Source organism: Chelonoidis abingdonii, chromosome 1, assembly GCF_003597395.2.
Source record: "Chelonoidis abingdonii isolate Lonesome George chromosome 1, CheloAbing_2.0, whole genome shotgun sequence".
Lineage (NCBI taxonomy): Eukaryota > Metazoa > Chordata > Testudines > Testudinidae > Chelonoidis > Chelonoidis abingdonii.
Window position 1 is genome coordinate 91143401 of NC_133769.1, and position 20277 is coordinate 91163677.

At 42.2% G+C, this 20277-nt stretch overlaps 1 protein-coding gene across 1 annotated transcript in view; it reads right to left on the bottom strand.

The window, feature by feature from the left end:
- Window positions 1-20277, bottom strand: part of ANKS1B (ankyrin repeat and sterile alpha motif domain containing 1B) — a 786862-nt gene that overhangs the window by 557758 nt on the left and 208827 nt on the right. The window contains exon 9 of the mRNA XM_032788573.2: window positions 5185-5325. Within this exon, the coding sequence (XP_032644464.1) occupies window positions 5185-5325 (141 nt within the window). The remainder of the gene's footprint in view (window positions 1-5184; window positions 5326-20277) is intronic.

Here is a 20277-nt window from a genome sequence, read left to right on the forward strand (position 1 = left end):
CAGCCAACCTCTTTTTCTGAACTAAAATTGAAATACAGTAAACAAACCAAACAAGTCTCAAACTTGGAAATCAATCCTTTTCCCTTAATACTGCTAGCTAATTGGGTCAGGGACAAAAACAATGTCTTCATCTCACTCAAGATTTACCTTTTTAATTAGAATTATTCTGTCAACTGCCTATCTAAAGTAGAAATCAACTTTTATATGCCATTCCCCTTTAACTTATAAATACAGTGTTTATAGAACAGTTAGATTCCCAGCTAGAACAGAAATGCAAAATGGACTAACTGGTCTGTAAATTACTGAACACCATCATTCTTCCTATTTGGTTTCTCTGGAAAAAGTGTGCGCATTTTTGAAAGGATGAAGCCAAATACTTTATTTGTACATGTCTTCATAATGAGATCTGAATCTTTGACATGTCAAATGTGCTGACATGACTAGTAAGAACACTTCTTATTGCAGTGTTACAAGAGAAATATAGGAGTTGGATTGAACCCATCACAAGTTGAGGAACCAAATCAAGGTGTTAGTTTAAATCTTAAAAAACTTTAAATGATTTATGTCTTGGATACCTTGAATACACACAGTTTCTCTCTCTCTTTATTAGCTATTGCAATAGTTTAAATCAACTTGGGTGCCTGAGTTAACAGCTCTAAATTCTCAGGAGTCCTCAGTTCTGGAACTTGTTTTTCCAGAGCCCAGATTTGCAGACCAAGTCACCCTCCAAAGTTCATCTGTTTTCCCAGGCTCACTATAAGCGTGTGAATTATGATAGTCTTCATTTGGGCCATGTTATTTGTGGATATGCATACAAAGGATACATCAAAAATACAAGTGTGGCAAATTGCCGGCACTACTATGCTGGGTTTCGCGCTCTCTCTTCTGGGAGGTGAGGGCATTCAGGGCGCTGTTTCTTGCCCCTGAACTGGGATATTAACTACCCCACAAGTGTCCTAAAGGAGGAAAGTGGAGAGGGAGGGACGAGGGCCTGCCCTCTACTCTGGGTCCCAGCCCAGGGGCCCTAGGGACAGTGGTAAACCACTTGAACTAGCGGTTCCTTCTCCTGGGCTACTTCCCTCTCTTGCCCTTCAGCTTGAGGGGGCTTCCTGCCCTCCCTCTGCACAAGCCAGGTGTCCCTTTACCTAGGGTCTTGGTCTTCTTAGCCCACCGCAGCACTTCTCCAAACTTTCCTCTGCTTCCCTCCAAACTGTTCTCTGCTCCAACCCCTCCACTTGTCTGATTGTAGCAGGGTTTTGTTTTGTTTTTTTTATCAGATGACTGGCTTCAGGTGCTCTAATTAATCTAGAGCAAATTTTCTTCCCTCTACAGGGAATAAGGCTGTCTTCTAACCCTCTCCTGCTGCCCTCTGGCCATGCTGTATTACACAAAGTACAAACATTTAACTTGGAGCAAGATTTGAACATCTCTCTAGAGTTACAGCCGTACCTTTCAGGAAGTGTCCACAGTCATTATGTGGTAAGCAACATTGCCATAAGCAGACACGCATATCTGTAGCAATAAATGTATGCCCATCAATCTTTCTAGTGGCTCTTTACCTGTGGCAGCTGATTACACACTAGAGATGTGGTTTCTTTTATGTCTGGCATGGGCTTTAGTTTGGCCAAATTTAGAATAGGGGTTTATCAAGGCAATCAGTCTCTTCTGTTGATAAACACTCTCCTTCTATGAATTTTGTGCACAGGCAGTGCTGATCCCTATTTAGAGCATGGAAGCATTTGGATAATAACTACAGATGTTCTGATAGAGAGGTGCAGTATTCAAACCAACATAGACATTTCTGCGCTGATACTGAGATACAGTATATATATTGTCATTTCAACCACAGATCGCATCCCTGTATCTTCTTGAATGTTATTATCCTTTGGCTTTTCCCCCTCTAGTCCAATAGGAAAAAAATTAGAAGAAACAAAAGCTCATTTTTCTCTAATACTTATCTAGACATATTTTGGGACCTAATGGAGGAGTTGGGCAAAAATAAAGAGACAGAGTTAAGTGTACACAATTAAAGAGCCTTTTTATCCTCTTAGTGAGTGACAGATGATTTTTAGTAAAACAGAATTTGCTTAATATTTTACAATTTAAGTGTAAAAAGCAAACTAGTTCAGGAAATGGCTGTCTTCCAGTTTAAGTAAATCCTGAAATGAACCGCCTCTATTAAAAAGGAAAAAACGACCAGCCCATATCTGGAAAACAATCTTGAACCAATTTCATTGCTATTATAATAGCCCTTGCATTTGTCTTATGTTAAAAATAGGCAAGGAAAATTTTTAAATTATGAAATCACTCCAAATCTGGGCAGAGACAGATACATCCTAGAGGTAAATACATGGCTGCATGGATGATGTCAACAGGAGGTTTTCAGTTTCTTTGACCATGGGACCCTGTTCTGAGAAGGCAGACTGCTGAGCATAGATGGGGTCCACCTGTCAAAGGAGGGGAAGAGTAACTTCAGATACAGACTGGCTAACCTTTAAACTAGGTTTAATGGGGGCAGGAGATAAAAACCCACAGGTAAATCCAAAACATGGAGACTTGGGTGAGAGGTCAGAATCTGGGGATCAATAGCGGAAATTGCAGCCCAGACAAAGGATACACAACAGGAAATACAGAGGGGAAATCTAACAAACATCTTAGATGTCTGTATATTAATGCAAGAAGTAAACAGGAAGAACTGGAAATACTATTGAATAATCACAAATACAGTAATTGGCATCACAGAAACTTGGTGGTATAATTCATATGACAGCAATTCTGGTATAGAAGGGTACAGATTGTTCAGGAATGACAAGCAGGGGAAAAAAGGGAGAAGGTATTGCCTTGTATATCAAATATGTATACACTTGCACTGAGGTTGAGATAGATATGTGGGAGGTAAACCAGTTGAAAGACTCTGGGTAAGGATAAAAGGGGTACAAACAGTGGTGATATCATGGTAGGGTTCTACTATAGATCACCTAAGTAAGAGGAAGAAGTGATGGATGAGACTTTTAAAACAACAAAATCATCCAAAAACAGAAGGACTTGAAGTCCTCCATCACCACTAACTACCCAGTCATTTGTTGGGAAATAGAGCAGGGTATAGATTAGCCAACAAGCTCTTGGAATGCAACATAGGCAACTTTTTATCACAGAAGGTGTAGAAAGCAACTGGAGAGAGGCTATTCTGGATTTGATTCTGACAAACAGGGAGGAGCTAGTTGAGAATCTGAAGGTGGAAAGCTGCTTGGATGAAAGGAATCATGAAATGATGAGTTCATGATTCTAGGGAATGGTCAAACAGGGAAAACAGCAGAATAAAGACAAAGGACTTCAAGAAGGCAGACTTTAGCAAACTCAGATAATTGGTTGGTAAGATCCCACGGGAAGCATGTCTCAGGGGGAAAAAAAAAAAAAAAGGGTTCAGGAGTGTTGGCACTTTTTCAAAGAGACATTAAGGGAACAAGAGCAAACTATACCAATGCATAGGAAAGATGATAAGTATGGTAAGAGGCAACCTGGCTTAACCAGGAGATCTTCAATGATCTGAAAACTCAAGAAGAGTCATAAGAAGTGGAAATTAGATCAAAATGTTACTGTCTTCTAGAGGAAAACATAGGAAAAAGCTTTATTTTGTATAAATAGAGGTGTGTAATAGATACTTGTGCCAGTAGGTTATGTCTATAATCCGGATTAGTGGTTCTCAAACAGTGATAACCATACTTCTGGGGCTACGCAGAGGTCTTCCAGGGGTACATCAACTCATCTAGATATTTGCCTAGTTTTATATTAGGCTACATAAAAAACACTAGCGAAGTCAGTGCAAACTTAAATTTAATACAATCACTTGTTTATACTGCTATATATATATATATATATATATATAATACACTGAAATGTAAGTACAATTTTATAGTTGTATGGTAAAAATGAGGAAGTAAGCAATTTCTCAGTATTAGAAGGTGGCAATTTTGCAACAAAAAAACTTCAAAAACAGTCTCAAAGAGAGACTGCTGAACTCTACTTAATATGCAAATTAGATACAATTAACTTAGGTTTAAACAGAGACTGGGAATGGTTGGGTCATTCCACTAATTGAATCTATTTCCCCATGTTAAGTTCTCCTCACACGTTCTATGGGTCATCTCAATCATCATTTCAAAAGTTTTTTTCCCCTGCTGATGATAGCTCATCTCAATTGATTAGACTCTTCCTATTGGTATGCGTACTTCCACCTTTTCATGTTCTCTGTATGTATAAATATCTCCTGTCTGTGTGTTCCATTCTGTGCATCCAAAGAAGTGAGTTCTACCTCACAAAAGCTTATGCTGAAATAAATTTGTTCATCTCTAAGGTACCACAAATACTCCTGTTCTTTTTGTGGATACAGACTAACATGGCTGCTACTCTAAAAACTGATCTAGGTGATACTGTATTGCACTCCTGTGGACTTAGGAACATGATAATAGAAACAGCTGTAAAAGATCTGGCAGAAAAAGATTGTAAGAATACTCTATTGCAGAGGTTCTCAAACTGTGGTCCACAGACCACTGCTCCATTCAGGTGGTCCGTGGATAGTTCCCTCTAAGGTGCCCGCCTGGGCGGCTGCACAAGAGAGAATGAAGGACCATGCACCTAATTAGGTGAGCCATGCAGGCACGACTCTGCTAATTAGGTGCCTGGATGCTGGAGAAGAGGCACATGTAAGGTGAGGTGGTGGCCTTTGGAGGAATAGTTGGTATGTGGGAGGGCACAGTAGGGTGAAAAAGGGGAGGGTGATGGAGGAATTTGAGACCTGCAGGGCTGTGGTGGCCAGGGAAAGAGGCAACTTTCCCCAGCTCCAGGGCTGCAGCTGCCAGGGAGAGATGGCCCTCCTTTCCAGCCCCAGCAGGGGAGAAAGGGCACATCCATCACATTAGAAAGGTAAGATTACTGAGATTAAAATATGACATGTGTGCTTTTATTTGTAGAACAAAAAAGTTCATTATTAAGTTTTTTTTATATAGAGAGCTTTTATCCAAAGTGCTTTACAATAGTTAGCTAACGGTACAAACAACATTTGGAAAGATCATTTGGAAAGATTAAGTGGTCTGCCAAGACCCTCAGCAATTTTCAAGTGGTCAGCAAAAAAAGTTTGAGAACCACTTCTCTATAGCTTAGAGATTTTAAGGTAGAAAGAAATACCTGTGCAAGAATGGGGAATCCTAGGTTCCTACATCCATTGCAGGGTGTTAGTACCTCCCATAAACCTGCAGGACCACAACTGTTTTCCCGGGCATCTTCCTCTTCCTCCTCCCCTGGTGAGAGGTTTGTTGATGAAGGTCTCTGTGGAAAATTAAGTTTACTGGAACATTATGCAGAAACATTTTGCTTTATTTTTACCATAGTTAAAAATGCTAAGATTGATTGAGAAACTTCACATTTCCAGAAACTGATAAATATACTTCATTTTCAACTTAATATAGTGCATCTATTTAATCAATAATCAGTAAAACATATTATATTACCTAAAGAAAAAAAGATGTGATGAGCTACAGTAAGCTGTATTTTAAATAGGATTTCAGAGACAATGACTTATTACTCACCTTCAGTCTACAAATATTCAGATTATGTATAATGTGCACCAGACACCCTGCAACTTTTCAATTGAAAAATAAAATTTATTTTAATTTAAAGTTTAGCTTTTACATTATTTTTCCCTATAGCCTTCAGAGAATGAAAACTATCATTAAATTTTTACTGCGCTTAGAAATTGTACAGTAGATAGAATATTGCACAAATACCACAAGATAATGAGATCTTGTTTCCATAGCCAGTTAGTATATTAATTAAAAATATATATATAACTACATCCATTTTAGCTTGGATTGGCCAGTGGCTTTTGCGGAGAAGTGAAGAACAAGATGGAGGGCGTGGAGTAGAGAAGATGGGAGAATGAATTGCAGCAAAGCAGGTTCACTTATATTGTTAAGAGAACTATAATATGGAAAATGCTAATATATTCTTTTTTTGCCTCTGTCTTCACGAACAAGGCCAGCTCCCAGATTACTGCACTGGGCAGCACACTATGGGGAGGAGGTGACCAACCTTCTTTGGAGAAATAAGTGGTTCAAGACAATTTAGAAAAGCTGGACGAGCACAAGTCCATGGGGCCGGATGCGCTGCATCTGAGGGTGCTAAAGGAGTTGGCAGATGTGATTGCAGAGCCATTGGTCATTCTCTTTGAAAACTCATGGTGATTGAGGGAGGTCCTGGATGACTGGAAAAAGGCTAATGTAGTGCCCATCTTTTAAAAAGGGAAGGAGGAGGATCTGGGGAACTACAGACCAATCAGCATCACCACAGTCCCTGGAAAAATCATGAAGCAGGTCTTCAAGGAATCAATTCTGAAGCACTATGAGGAGAGGAAAGTGATCAGGAATAGTCAGCATGGATTCAACAAAGGCAAGTCATACCTGACTAACCTAATTACCTTCTATGAGATAACTGGCTCTGTCAATGAGGGGCAAGCAGTGGATATGTTATTCCTTGACTTTAGCAAAGCTTTTGATATGGTCTCCCACAGTATTCTTGCCAGCAAGTTAAAGTAGTATGGATTGGATGAATGGACTATAAGCTGGATAGAAAGCTGGCTAAATCATCGGGCTCAACAGGTAGTGATCAATGGCTCCATGTCTAGTTGGCAGCTGATAGCAAGTGGAGTGCCTCAAGGGTCGGTCCTGGGGCCAGTATTGTTCAATATCTTCATTAATGATCTGGAGGATGGCGTGGACTGCACTCTCAGCAAGTTTACAGATGACACTAAACTGGGAGGAGTGGTAGATATGCTGGAGGGTAGGGATAGGATACAGAGGGACCTAGACAAATTAGAAGATTGAGCCAAAAAAAAGTCTGTGGAGGTTCAACAAGGACAAGTGCCAAGTCCTGCACTTAGGAAGGAAGAATCCCATGCATGGCTACAGATTAGGGACCGAGTGGCTAAGCAGCAGATCTGTAGAAAAGGACCTAGGGATTACAGTGGATGAGAAGCTGGATATGAATCAACAGTGTGCTCTTGTTGCCAAGAAGGCTGATGGCATTTTACGCTGTATAAATAGGGGCACTGCCAGCAGATCGAGGGATGTGATCTGGAGTGTGTGTCCAGTTTTGGGCTTCACGCTAGAAGGAGGACATGGAAAAATTGGGAAGAGTCCAGTGGAGGGCAACAAAAATGATTAGGAGGCTGGAGCACATAACTTATGAGGAAAGGCTGAGAGAACTGGGATTATTTAGTCTGTGGAAGAGAAGAATGAGGGGAGATTTGATAGCTGCTTTCCACTACCTGAAAGGGGATTCCAAAGAGGATGGATCTAGACTGTTCTCAGTGATATGAAATGACATAACAAGGAGCAATGGTCTCAAGTTGCAGCGAGGGAGGTCTAGGTTGAATATTAGGAAACACTGTTTCACTAGGAGGATGGTGAAGCACTGGAATGGGTTACCCATGGAGGTGGTGGAATCTCCTTCCTTAGAGGTTTTTAATGTCAGGTTTGACAAAGCCCTGGCTGGGATGATTTAGTTGGGGATTGGTCCTGTTTTGAGCAAGGGGTTGGACTAGATAACCTCCTGAGGTCCCTTCCATCCCTGATTTTTTATGATTCTACATATGTCACTGATCTTTAAGATGGGTCCCAGCCCAAAGACCAAAATTAAAGATGCCCCCTATAGTAAGTGGCAAAGAACTGTAACTACACCTGATAACTAGTCTAACTTCACAGGCAAGTGAAAGTAATTCACGGAACATAATCTAATCTAAATAAAAATATATAAAGACTATATAAAATGAGAGGCTCCTTTAACATATCTGCAAGGAATATGCATAATAAACTGGATGAATGGGAATTATGGTAGAGAAAGAATATGATCATTTAGCCATTACAGAAATACAGTGGGACAAATAGATGAAATGCTAATGAACAGCAGATTAATATAAATTGTTTACATATAATAGAGGAAGGAGAGAGGTGATTTACTTAATGTAAAACATGAAATTGAGGTAAGTCAGGCCCACAGTAGTGTGAATTAAATGCTATTGATACAAAAAAAGTCAGAGGAAATGGAAAATATTTTGTAAGCAGATTGTTTCTAGACTTCCCCATCAAAGAGCAAATAAGGACAAATAGAGTTTAACAGATATTAGCCAGATGGCTAGAATAAATGAATTAATGCTCTTGGGTGACTCCAACTATCTAGATGGTTGTTGGCGGTGGGAGGGGGAATCTTTGGTGAAGCATAAGTCCTCCATAAATGTTTCCATTTCATAACGGATAGTTTTGAATTACAAAAGATTAAAATAGAAACAAGAAGGAGACTCTTATACATAGCAGTCATCACCAGAAATGAATTAGTAACACGTAAAGCCATTAGGTCAGGGATCCTAAATTACTTGAGTTTAGGATATTAACAATAGGTTACACCTTAATAGAAATGCTGAAATTCCAGAAGACTAATCATCCTAACCTAAAAGGTTTATCAGGATCAGGAAAGGATATGTACTAAAAATAAGTAAAGGAATGAAAAACCTTGAGAAATTGTACAAGGTGCCCAGAATGGAATACCCAGAAAGAAAACCACAAGAGTAATATGTACAAAGGTTTAACAAATGCCTCAGAGCAGCCAGCTGCTTTGGTTACCAATACATGAAATAAGTACTGGATATTCATAACAGTAAAAAATTTAGAGTGAAGTCCTAGCCCTACTGAAATCAATGGCAAAACTACTATTGATTTTAATGGGGCCAGAATTTGACTCCTGATCATCTCAGATATTGAGCACCCAGAATTACTCCTCCAGAAGGCAGGCATGGAATGTTCATCTACCAGGAAGCTCATCTGCACCTTCTTCAACATTCTAGAGAACTAGAGAAGCCATAACTTTATTAAACAAGTGTTTTTAGTTATAAGCATGGTTTTCTGTCTCCAAGAGAGTTTTTTTATATTGGCCAGTGTGCACAATGATCATCACAGCAATTGGCCATTCCCAGCACTTAAGTGCACAAACCTGCACCCAAAGGTCAGTGGGAAGAGGAAGGAAGGAGAAAATCCTCTTTACTAATCCAAACTTCTGCATCCCTGGACTCAACAAAACAGTCTCTTTACTTCTCTCAGTTATAGTTTACAGTTAGTCCAAATAAAAATAAAACACTCCCCTCAATGCATAACCCAGCTTTTCCATCCTCTCAGGGGAGCCTCTACAGTCTCTCCTTCTCACCTTGTATAATAGCAGTCCAAAGTTTGGACCAGCTCTTCAGTCAAAGCCATTGGCTATATACTTCACTTCTTAGACAGACCTTCTCCAAAGAAAAAATATCTATTACCCATAAGCCTGCTTTACTCCCTTTTATGTGCTTGTCTTTCCCTCAGTTATTAACTACAGCTGGTGGTCCCACCCTGCTTAGGTTGATAATTGTGGCAGGTGTTGGTGGGCAGACCTGATTTAATCATCTAGTTCCAAGGGACTCACTCCATTAACTCCTTATCTTAGTCCAGCATTCACTCTGTCACATTCAGTTAAAATTCTTATAATAAAGATGGATTCTCTGTTGCTTCCCTCAAAATAGTCAGCATGAAATTCTGATCTTTGACCACTCTGTAGCTAAAAAATAGTCTGCTACTGTGTACCCAATAGAGATATAGCAATGCATGTCACACAGCTGAAATCTAAAAGCAAACAGTAAACTGTGTCTCTGCTTATATTATCTCCATTTTAGCATAATAACCTTCAGTCTGTAGAAGTGTGGCTAATATGCTGACTTTAAATCATAATAATTCAATGTCAGCAAAAATGTTTGATTTAGTACTAGAGCTTTTTAGCATTTTTCATCACATAATTCTGATGCCTACTTATTAACTTACATTTGCAACAGATGCCTTGTTAGGAACAATGATTGACTACTCAGTTGTAACAATGATTTCAGAGCTGGAGGCTGGGCTGCAAAAGTCATCCAGCTATAAGACATTTGTCCTCTAACTCTGTTCTCCACCTCCCTCAAGTTGCCAGTGTTTCTACATTATTTTATTTAACCCCTTGGAAACTACAGTAACATTGATACAAAGATCCCTGACTCTCGGAAGACTACATTATTCTGGTTTGATGGCAGTGTACAAGCAGCAAAATACACGAAAGGCCAAACAACATCACCAACTATGTGTTTTCAACTCATAGTGAAGTCAATGGGAGTTGTATGCATCTGACAAAATAATTTGGCAGTTACAAAACTGTGCATAATATTTCATATGAATATTACCTGTACTGAGATCAGATCCAGGGCCTTAATCTCCTTGAAGATTGTTTGGAGGCCTCCACCATCCAAAATAGGGGCCTTCCCATAAGCATCCACTGGGAATTCCACCTCATTGCCAATGTGGCGAGAGGGGGACAGATGACAGAGAAGTGTGTGACTCCCTTCAAGACCTCATCCATAAAAGACTCCATGGGAAGGGCAACATCACCCTGCCAAAGACTCCTCAACCAGCTCCACCCGCTGAAATTTCTTGGGATGGGGAGAGTGGGCAGAAGTAGGTCCAGTGGTGGGCCCCTGAGATGTTTTACAGGAGGCCTCCCCCACCTCTCAAGAGGGAAGTGCTGGTTCCATGACTTATCTTTGCCAATTCTTCCCTCGGTGGCTGGCCAGAGAGGGTGGATTTAGGGGCCAAGGGCAATGGGATTGGGAACTGGGGAGGCAGACATGGGGCAACAGAAAGGTATGGTCTCTCCCTGAGATGGGGCCGCTCCAGGATGTCACACCAACCCCCTCTTCCATGGACCCAACCCAACGGCTTTTATTAGCAGCAAGTTTCATCCACTCAGCTGGGTGAGATGTGGGGGAGGGGCACCCCAGTGCCTGAATAGGATTATTGGTTGGTGTTGGAGGGGGAGAGGGAACTAGGTGGGTAGGATCACCAGTGGTGGCAAGGTTGGCACTCTCTTGGGTTTTGGGGCAGCCAGCATCCCTCCTTGCCAGGCTGAGGGACAATCTCTCCAGACTTGCACCAAAGCCCAGTAAAGGAAGCACCAAGCCTCCCCCAAGGAGTACTGGATCCAGTACAGAACTTCCTGGTTGGGTACTAGAAAGGGCCCCTCCAATCTCCCTCCCACCATGCACCACCATCGGCAGTTGGATGGTACTTGCTAGCAGAACAAGAGGACAAAGCAGAGGGCAGGGTCCTTACAGCCCAGTAGGAGAGGACTGATGGTGGAGACCAACTTCCCCAAGATGGAGAGAGGAAGCAGAAGGGCAGCATTGGAGAAGAAAGATGGGATGAAGGTAAGGACCACTTGTACTCCCAGATCCTCCAGGGTCTCAAGAGGGAGAAAAAGGCTCCTCATCAAGATGTCTTTCTCCACTGTTCCTTGCACAGTGATCTCTGATGTCAGGAAGAAGATAACCTTCCCATACACCTTGGAGGCCACCACTATGGCTGAGGATTTCACCACCTGCGTCAATGCCCACATGTAGGTTTCAACATAGGGTGAGGCAGCTGTGCCTCCTGATCAGGGTGGGGAAGGGACCTGTTTGTCACTGATACAGAGGAGGCAGCAGCAGTGGCAACAGCAGCAGGGGTGGGCAGAAGGGCCATGACAGCTAGCAATGCTGTGGCAGGAACGCCACAGCAACCTGGCCACACATTCTGGGGGTTGAGGTGGAAAGGATGGTGGGGAAAGGGGAGCCATGGCTGATGGTGTGGTCACTACAGTAAAATACTAAAATAGCCTTCTGGGCTGTATTCTTGCCCTTTTCCTTCCACTGGCCCTTTCTGCTGGCCAAGGGGTCTCCCTGGATGGTCTTAGGAGGTTTGGCAAAGGAATCCCTTCCTGTGTCTGGTGCTGCCACCCCACTGGAGGCACTGATGGTACTGGCAGTGGTGTTAATGGTGGTTGCTGCAAGGGCAGATGGGAGAGAAAGCTGAGGTGGGGCAACAACAGAGGCCGAGGGTCATAGACTCATAGAATATCAGGGTTGGAAAGGCCCTCAGGAGGTCATCCAGTCCAACCTCCTGATCAAAGCAAGACCAATCCCCAACAAAATCATCCCCCTCCTGCAGTCTCCACTCTCCTTCTATGGATGAAGGCACTGGAGCAGAAGATTCACATGTGGCAGGTGATGGATACAGCCCCCAGAGGGGGTGCGTATAGGAATAATAAATGGAACAGTGGGGTCAGGGAAGACAGAGTTTGGAGGCTCTTCCCCACTGAGCTGCATGTGGGGGAGGAGGGTGGAAACAGAAACTGAGGGGAATTAGTGAAACAAATAAAAGAAGGGGGGACCACAACCAGCAGTTTTGGGTAAACCAGCTCCGTTGGCTGCACTGGGCATGAGGGACAGATGTAGTGTGAGCGGGTGATGTGAATGGGGTACAGGGCTGGTGCAACCATTTAGGCGACCGCCTATGCTAGGATTTGGGGGGCAGCATTGTTTTCGGCAGCAACCACGACAGCCAGATCTTCGGCTGCCCCAGTCGCTGCTGGCATTTAGGCAGAGGGAGCTGGGGCAGGGGAGTGCGGGGAGGGCTTCCTGCAGCAAGTAAGGAGGTGGGTGGCACACAGGGGAACTCCCTGCCCCAGCTCACTCCTGCCCCGCCTCCTCCCTGAGCAAACTGTGGCTGCTTCACTTCTCCTGCCTCCCAGGCTTGCGGCACCTAAGCTGATTGGCGCTGCAAGCCTGGGAGGCGGGAGAAGTGAAGCAGCGACGGCGTGCTCGGGGAGGAGGTGGGGCAGGGGTGAGCTGAGGTGGGAGGGGTGCCTCAGGGAGCTGCCGCGGGGGGGTGCCTCAGAGTGGGGGCTCGGGGATGTGGGAGGGCGTAAGGTGGAAGTTTCATCTAGAGGGTGAAACATCCTTGCACTGGCCCTGATGGGGAATCAAACAAAAATGGGGTGGAGGAGGAATTCATAAGCATAGAGATGTGCAGGTGCATGGAGGCAAGTGGGGCTAGGTGGGGACATGGGAAGCAAGGAACAAACAATATGGGGAAGGGGCCTAGAAGGGAACAAACCACAAAGGGTGGAGCCTGGCACATTAAGGAAGGCAGGCAAGCTAACAGATAGGGGGCCTGGATGGGGTGGGAGAGGCAGGCAAACAAACAAGCGTGGGAGTCCTGGGTGAGGCAGAGGAGGCAGGTAACAAACAATAAGGGGGAAGCCCTAGGTGGGGCAGGGAAAACATGTAACAAACTGAGGGGGTCAGCAGCAAATCCTGGGGAAGGAGGGGAACCATGTGAAACTGGGTGGAGGAGCAGTGAACTGCAAGGGAATGGGGCTACACACGAAACTGGGGGGCAGTGGCAAACCATGAAGGGGAAGGACTGATGGGCAAGCAGGGGGAAGAGGAGGAGACAAACTGAAGGGGAGGGAAAGTCCGGGATGGGGGTCATGTGCACCCACATGGGCTTGCAAAGTCTGCTGCAACAGTCCCAGAGAAGGTTAGTGGAGACAGGCATGCAGGCTTGCAGTTCAGCAAGCAAATGGTCTTCCAAAGCTGGAGCAGGAGCAGAGGGGGAGTGGATGGGGGAGGGCCCCACACAGTTCCCCCCACCCCAAGCAGTAAAGCGTGGGTACCTCAGTTGCAGCAGCAGCCTCCTCCTCCAGCAACAGCACAGCAGCAATGGTAAGCTCCCCACACAGAGCCATACACATGCAGGGAATGAGGCGAGGGATTGCACAGAGAAAGAGGATGCTCTCATGGTTTAGGGAGCTGAATAGTGCTCTGGAAAACTGGATTCTGTCCCTGCCTTTGCCAGAGAGTTCCTATAAAATGCTGGAGAGATCACTTAAATGAAACTTTTCACAAGTGGCCGTAATTATGTGTTCTTAATTTTGTGAATGCCCAACCTGAGACGTTGGGGTCTGATTTGGAGAAGTGCTGAGCATTCACAGCTGCAATCTGAAGTCAGTGGGAGCTTTGAATGTATACATACAATATAATGCTAAGTACTCTGAAAAATCAGGTCCTAGGCATCTCAAATTAAGCACCCAAAATTAGTGAATACTTTTTACCTTAATCTCACTGTGCCTTAGTTCCCCATTTATAAAATGATTATATTAATAATCCCTCACCTTGGAGAGGTGTTTTGAAAATAAATGCATTATTATGAAGCATTCAGATACTGTAGTGGTAAGTGCCATAGAAAAAGCCCATGAGGAAATTATTAGTTCTGTATTCAGAGCAGAATTTTAATAGTGTGCTGTAAATAAGGCCAAACACTGAACAATCAGGAAAAAACAAAATATTGAATAGCTGCTGCTCACTAAGCAAGCACCATCCACCTGTGCTCTGAATGAGGCATGGGCTCTCTGGAAAAACTAGTATGAGATCATGTAATTAAAGATTGTATTATAATGCATACTCACAAGAAGGATGAATAAAGTTTGCATGGGCATTTTTAATTCTGGTATTTCCTAACTTTGGCCTGGTCTACGCTGGGGGGAGGGAAGAGGAAATTGATCTAAATTATGCAACTTCAGCTACGTGAATAACATAGCTGAAGTCGACATACTTAGATCTACTTACTGCGGTGTCTTCACTGTAGTAAGTCGACAGCTGACGCTTTCCTGTCGACTTCAGCTGTGCCTCTCACCCTGGAGGAGTACCGGAATGGACGGGAGAGCGCTCGGCAGTCTATTCATCTTGTCTTGACTAGACACAATAAATCGACCCTCACTGGATCGATCGTTGCCCGTAGATCCAGCTAATAATGTAGACAAGCCCTTTGAGTACTTGACTTTTCAACCTTAACCTAATGTCATATTTTAATATACTTTGTGTAATATATAGTGAAAATGAAAACATTTCTGAATCTATTTACTGAAGGTATGAAAGGATATGTTCAAAGTGACAAAATCTTAATCTATTAAAAAGCCTAATGGACAAACTGTTACTGAATCATTGTGGGGAAATGGCAAGTGTAAAAATGCAAGAGAGTTTCCTTTTCTTAAACTGCAAATCAATTATCACATTTACAAGAGAGAATGACTTTTTATTTGTTAAAAACTAGATGCAGGTACAAACTGGCAGATCTAACACTACTGAAGTCTGATATGCATATATTTACACCACCTCTGAATTTGGCTCATGGTCCTTTCTCTAAAGGTGACGGTGTATCAATTTAGTAAAATTAAATAAGGTATAAAACACTGTTTCTTCTAATATATGAATTCTTCTACAATGAAATTTATTTCTAGTGTGCTGATTTATTATTGTGTATTAAATGCTAAGGGCACATGAATATATCCCAGTAAAAATCTTTTCTCCTTAATTTTTCACTTCCTCTATTACTCATTAATTTGTCTCCAAATGTTTTGTTTAACACTCCAAAAGTATTTTAAGATATAGTAAGTATGAGAGATCATACAGAAAGAAATTTGCAGTGTACCAAAGTTGAAGGACTGCTGATAAACCGTTTAGGGTACTTGTCCAGAATAACTTTTATTTACATTTACAAGTTTTGTAAACCTGCACAGAATCTCTTGTTGTATGGTAGAAGAGAATTTTAAAAGGAAGCTTCTGAATTCTTGATGTGGGTACACTAGTATATTACTCAAGATTTTCAACCGCTAGAAGAATTTTAAAAGGATTTTAATTAATAATGTGAAGATTTATCTCTGGGTGGCATATTGAAGTGCTTTTAGTAAAGTAATTATCTTTCGATTATATTAAGCAGATATTGGTTAAAGATGACATTGTGAGTGCAGTCAGTGAATTTTTTTTTTTTTTTTGTAAATATTTTGGGAAGGAGATACTCCGTTTGTGCTCAGATCTGAAAAAGCAGGATTAAGTATTAAGGGCTCACTCCTCTAATGTTCCGAGCACTGTCCCTGATTCAGCAAAATATCTAAGCAAATGTTTAACTTTCAGCATGTAAGTAGTCCCATTCTAGTCAATGGGACTTCTCACATGCTTAATGTTAGCATATAATAAGCTAATTGCCTTCTATGAGGAAATAACTGGGTTTGTGGATGAGGGGAAAGCAGTGGATATGTTATTCCTTGACTTTAGCAAAGCTTTTGTTATGGTCTCCCACAGTACTCTTGCCAGCAAGTTAAAGAAGTATGGGCTGGATGAATGGACTATAAGATGGATAGAAAGCTGGCTAGATCGTCGGGCTCAACAGGTAGTGGTCAACAGCTCCATGTCTAGCTGGTAGCCAGTTTCAAGCGGAGTGCCCCAAGGGTTGGTCCTGGAGCCGGTTTTGTTCAATATCTTCATTAATGACCTGGAGGATGGTGTGGACTGCACTCTCAGCAAGTTTGCAGATGACAGTAAACTGGGAGGAGTGGTAGACATGCTGGAGGGTAGGGATAGGATACAGAGGGACCTAGACAAATTAGAGGATTGGGCCAAAAGAAACCTGATGAGGTTCAACAAGGACAAGTGCCGAGTCCTGCACTTAGGATGGAAGAATCCCATTCACTGTTACAGACTAGGAACTGAATGACTAGGAAGCAGTTCTGCAGAAAGGGACCTAGGGGTTACAGTGGACGAGAATATAGTGGATATGAGTCAGTGTGCCCTTATTGCCAAGAAGGCTAACGGCATTTTGGGCTATGTAAGTAGGGGCATTGCCAGCAGATCGAGGGATGTGATCATTCCCCTCTATTCGACATTGGTGAGGCCTAATCTGGAGTACTGTGTCCAGTTATGGGCCCCACACTACAAGAAGGATGTGGAAAAATTGGAAAGAGTCCAGTGGAGGGCAACAAAAATGATTAGGGGGCTGTAGCACATGACCTATGAGGAGAGGCTGAGGGAACTGGGATTGTTTAGTCTGCAGAAGAGAAGAATGAGGGGGGATTTGATAGCTGCTTTCAACTATCTGAAAAGTGATTCCAAAGAGGATGGATCTAGACTGTTCTCAGTGATACGAAATGACATAACAAGGAGCAATGGTCTCAAGTTGCGGTGGGGGAGGTTTAGGTTGGATATTAGGAAAAACTTTTTCACAAGGAGGGTGGTGAAGCACTGGAATGGGTTACCTAGGGAGGTGGTGGAATCTCCTTCCTTAGAGGTTTTTAAGATCAGGCTTGACAAAGCCCTGGCTGGGACGATTTAGTTGGGAACTGGTCCTGCTCTGAGTAGGGGGTTGGACTAGATGACCTCCTGAGGTCCCTTCCAACCCTGATATTCTATGATTCTATACTTAAAAGCTTTGCTGGATCAATGACAGAGCCGTCAGCACCTTTCAGACCAAGCCCTGAGGTGAAATTCAGCTAGCAAGCATAAGCACAGTGTCAATGCCCACATGTGTAGCAGAAAATGAGTGTTTGTAGGGGTATATGACTAGTTCCAATGAAGTTAATCAGACTTCTCATGTGCTTGCAGTTAAGCATGAGCTTAAATATCTTACTGCATCAAGGCCTGAGTGTTCACTCTGAATGAAACATGCCAAAATTTGACTCACTGTGTGGAACCAGTGTAGTATTCACCATAAAAAAAGAGACTAGCAATAAAGTGTATCAGGGCCTAAAGAAAAATGAAATCAAGGGTTAATATTTTTTGAAATATTAATCAAGTGTGAGGAAAAAACTGAAGCTTGTTTAGTTTTAGTACATAAGAAAAAGTAATTTGGGGTCAACATAATTATAATATTTTTATAATGCAGTTACCCAGCAAAAAAAATTAAAACATTTCATGTAAAGCACCCATGAATGTTGCTATATATCCTCCATCGCTATAATATCTGAGTTATCCTCATACAAACATTTGCAGAACTCAACACAGCTTAAAAGCAAATTAGCTGGAAAATGTATATTTTTCCTTTGCTTTAAATTGTGAAAGAAAGGAGGGATTGGTGGGTGGCAGAATGATGGAGCTTATAGAAAATGCATTATTGTTCATGAAATAGGGCAGCAGGGAACAGAAATTAAAGAAGCAGGGGAAAATTATGCAATAAGTGAGTGGGCAGCAGTCACCATTTTATTATCCTCCTAATTGCTCACACATATTTTGGATTAAAATACATATTCTCAACAGAAGTGTGTTACTGAAAGTGCAGTTGTTTTTGATTAAGAAGTCTTTGTTCTAATAAAGGTCTTGAAGAATTCGTGTCTGAATGGGCAAAGCCATTCAAAAGAGTCACAGGTTAGTCATTTGAAGATGAAGGCTGGATAAGAATGGATAATCAAAAAGACTTTGAAGAACACTTACGCTGTATTAACTCTGATTCCATTAGTGACAAGCTGGTTGGGGTTTACTGTGTTGTATCGTACATGATAAATACGATTATATTAAATTGGTGCATGGGAACAATTGAGAATCAGTTGAGTGAGAACTCTCACTATTTGCCCAGCACAGTAAGGTAGCTGAAAGTGTAACTAGCAAAGGATGATGCCCAGGGCCAAATTCTTAACCCAGCCTTTTGTCTCAGTAAACAGGCTGGAGTCTTGGGCTTCTCCACAGTATCAGAGTGAGGAAGGAATCCTTTGCTCACTGCACAGACCACAGAACAGTACCTGCTGGTGCACAGCGGCAATTGCAGCCGCTACTGCTGAGGTCAACCCCCTGTAATGGGGTACCTAAATCCTGTGAGTCTGAGAAGTAACTGTGATTGTTGAGTAAGGCTACAAAAACCAGACATCATCATGCCTGTGGATGCTCCACCGGAGCCGCAGGACCAGCGGACCCTCCACAGGCACGCCTGCAGGAGGTCCACCGGAGCAGTCTGCCGCCCTCCCAAATCCTGGTGTTCTAGGCGACCGCCTAGGTCACCTAAATGGAAGCACCAGCCCTGATTATGTAATGCATTATTGACAATCTCAAGAGATCAAAAACCATGATTTGGATGCCAAAAATCACGATTTTAAAAAAATCTAATTTTCAGTCTTTTGACTTCCCTCCACATCTCTAACAATATGTGTATGATAACTTCATGTTGAAAAGTCAACCCCCAATGCATACAAAAATGCACACCTCTCCCTGTCTACTCAGATGAAGAATCCACTTACCCTCTCCTCGCCCCATAGATAGGGGAACTGCCACAAATTTCCTAAATTATCATTATTTTAAATTCTACTGTACAAGTACTATAGCATGGAGCCCGAAAATGAACATCCAAGAAACATAAAATACTCTCTTTGTGTACCAAGTTTTTCAATTATTTTTAATAAATATTTATGTGAGCTGCAGAGACCTTTACATGTGAGATCTTTACACCATCAAATTAATCAAATCACCTTGCTAAGTCTTGAAAATTCTAACCCATGCATAGCTTCTATATCTTAGTGCAGTGATGATATTTATAATCCTTAAACACGTACGTGTGTGTGTGTGTGTGTGTGTATATATATAATTATTCTACTTTCTTCCTATAATTTTGATTACTGCATAATATATATTTATGTAGTTACTACAAAAATAATTTTAAAAATCCCATTATAATTAATTGTCCAAATTATATAGCTAAAATAATTTTTATTTTAATTATTCTTTCTTTGTTAATTATTTTAAATGTTCTTCCATCCCACTGCCCAAGAGCTCCTCCTCTGCCTGGGTCCCAGCAATACCAGTACTGGGGTGGCAGCAACCTAAGCCTGGACCAGCAGCAACTTTCTATAGTCTCCCCTTCCCCTACCTCCTGCTGCTCAATTTGCTCTCTGCTAAGACAGATACATAGTGGCAGGCAGCCATGTCCTCTTCCCCGAGGCTCTTGCACAGAGTTCTGCCTGCATACCTAGGGCTGAAAATCACGGGAACAGAAGAGCTCCTTGCATCATCATGACAGCCCCTTCTGAAGGCTTCAAAAAAATCTGTGTCTCTCAATCAGTTTGTAAGAACTATCAATACTACATACTTTTAAAATAAAAAGAATGTAGGTGGTAAATAAGGGCCTTAATAACAAGAACAACAGAGAGGGCAGGTTTTGCCCTTTAGACTATATAAGCTTTCACAGTAATTTTGGTTGTCATGGATTATTGGGAAACTGGAGGGTTAATACTTAACATCTTTCTTCAGCCACTTGATCACACAGTACATTCAAATGTACTGTAAAATACAGATGAACAAATAAGACAGTACTGACTCCAGGACCTGTAAAATATCCATGGATAATCTGATGGTCTGTTGAAATTGTTGAATTTCCTTAGATTGTAAACTCTTTCAGTATATCTACTCTGCAATGTAAGCCCAGGACTAGTACAACTTGAGTTATCAGAACCTGAGTTTGGTAACTTAAGGCTTGAGCATCTACGTTCATTTGAACTCCAGGTTAAGAATTGTCGATTCCTGGGTCCCAATTTAGGGCTTCAGTG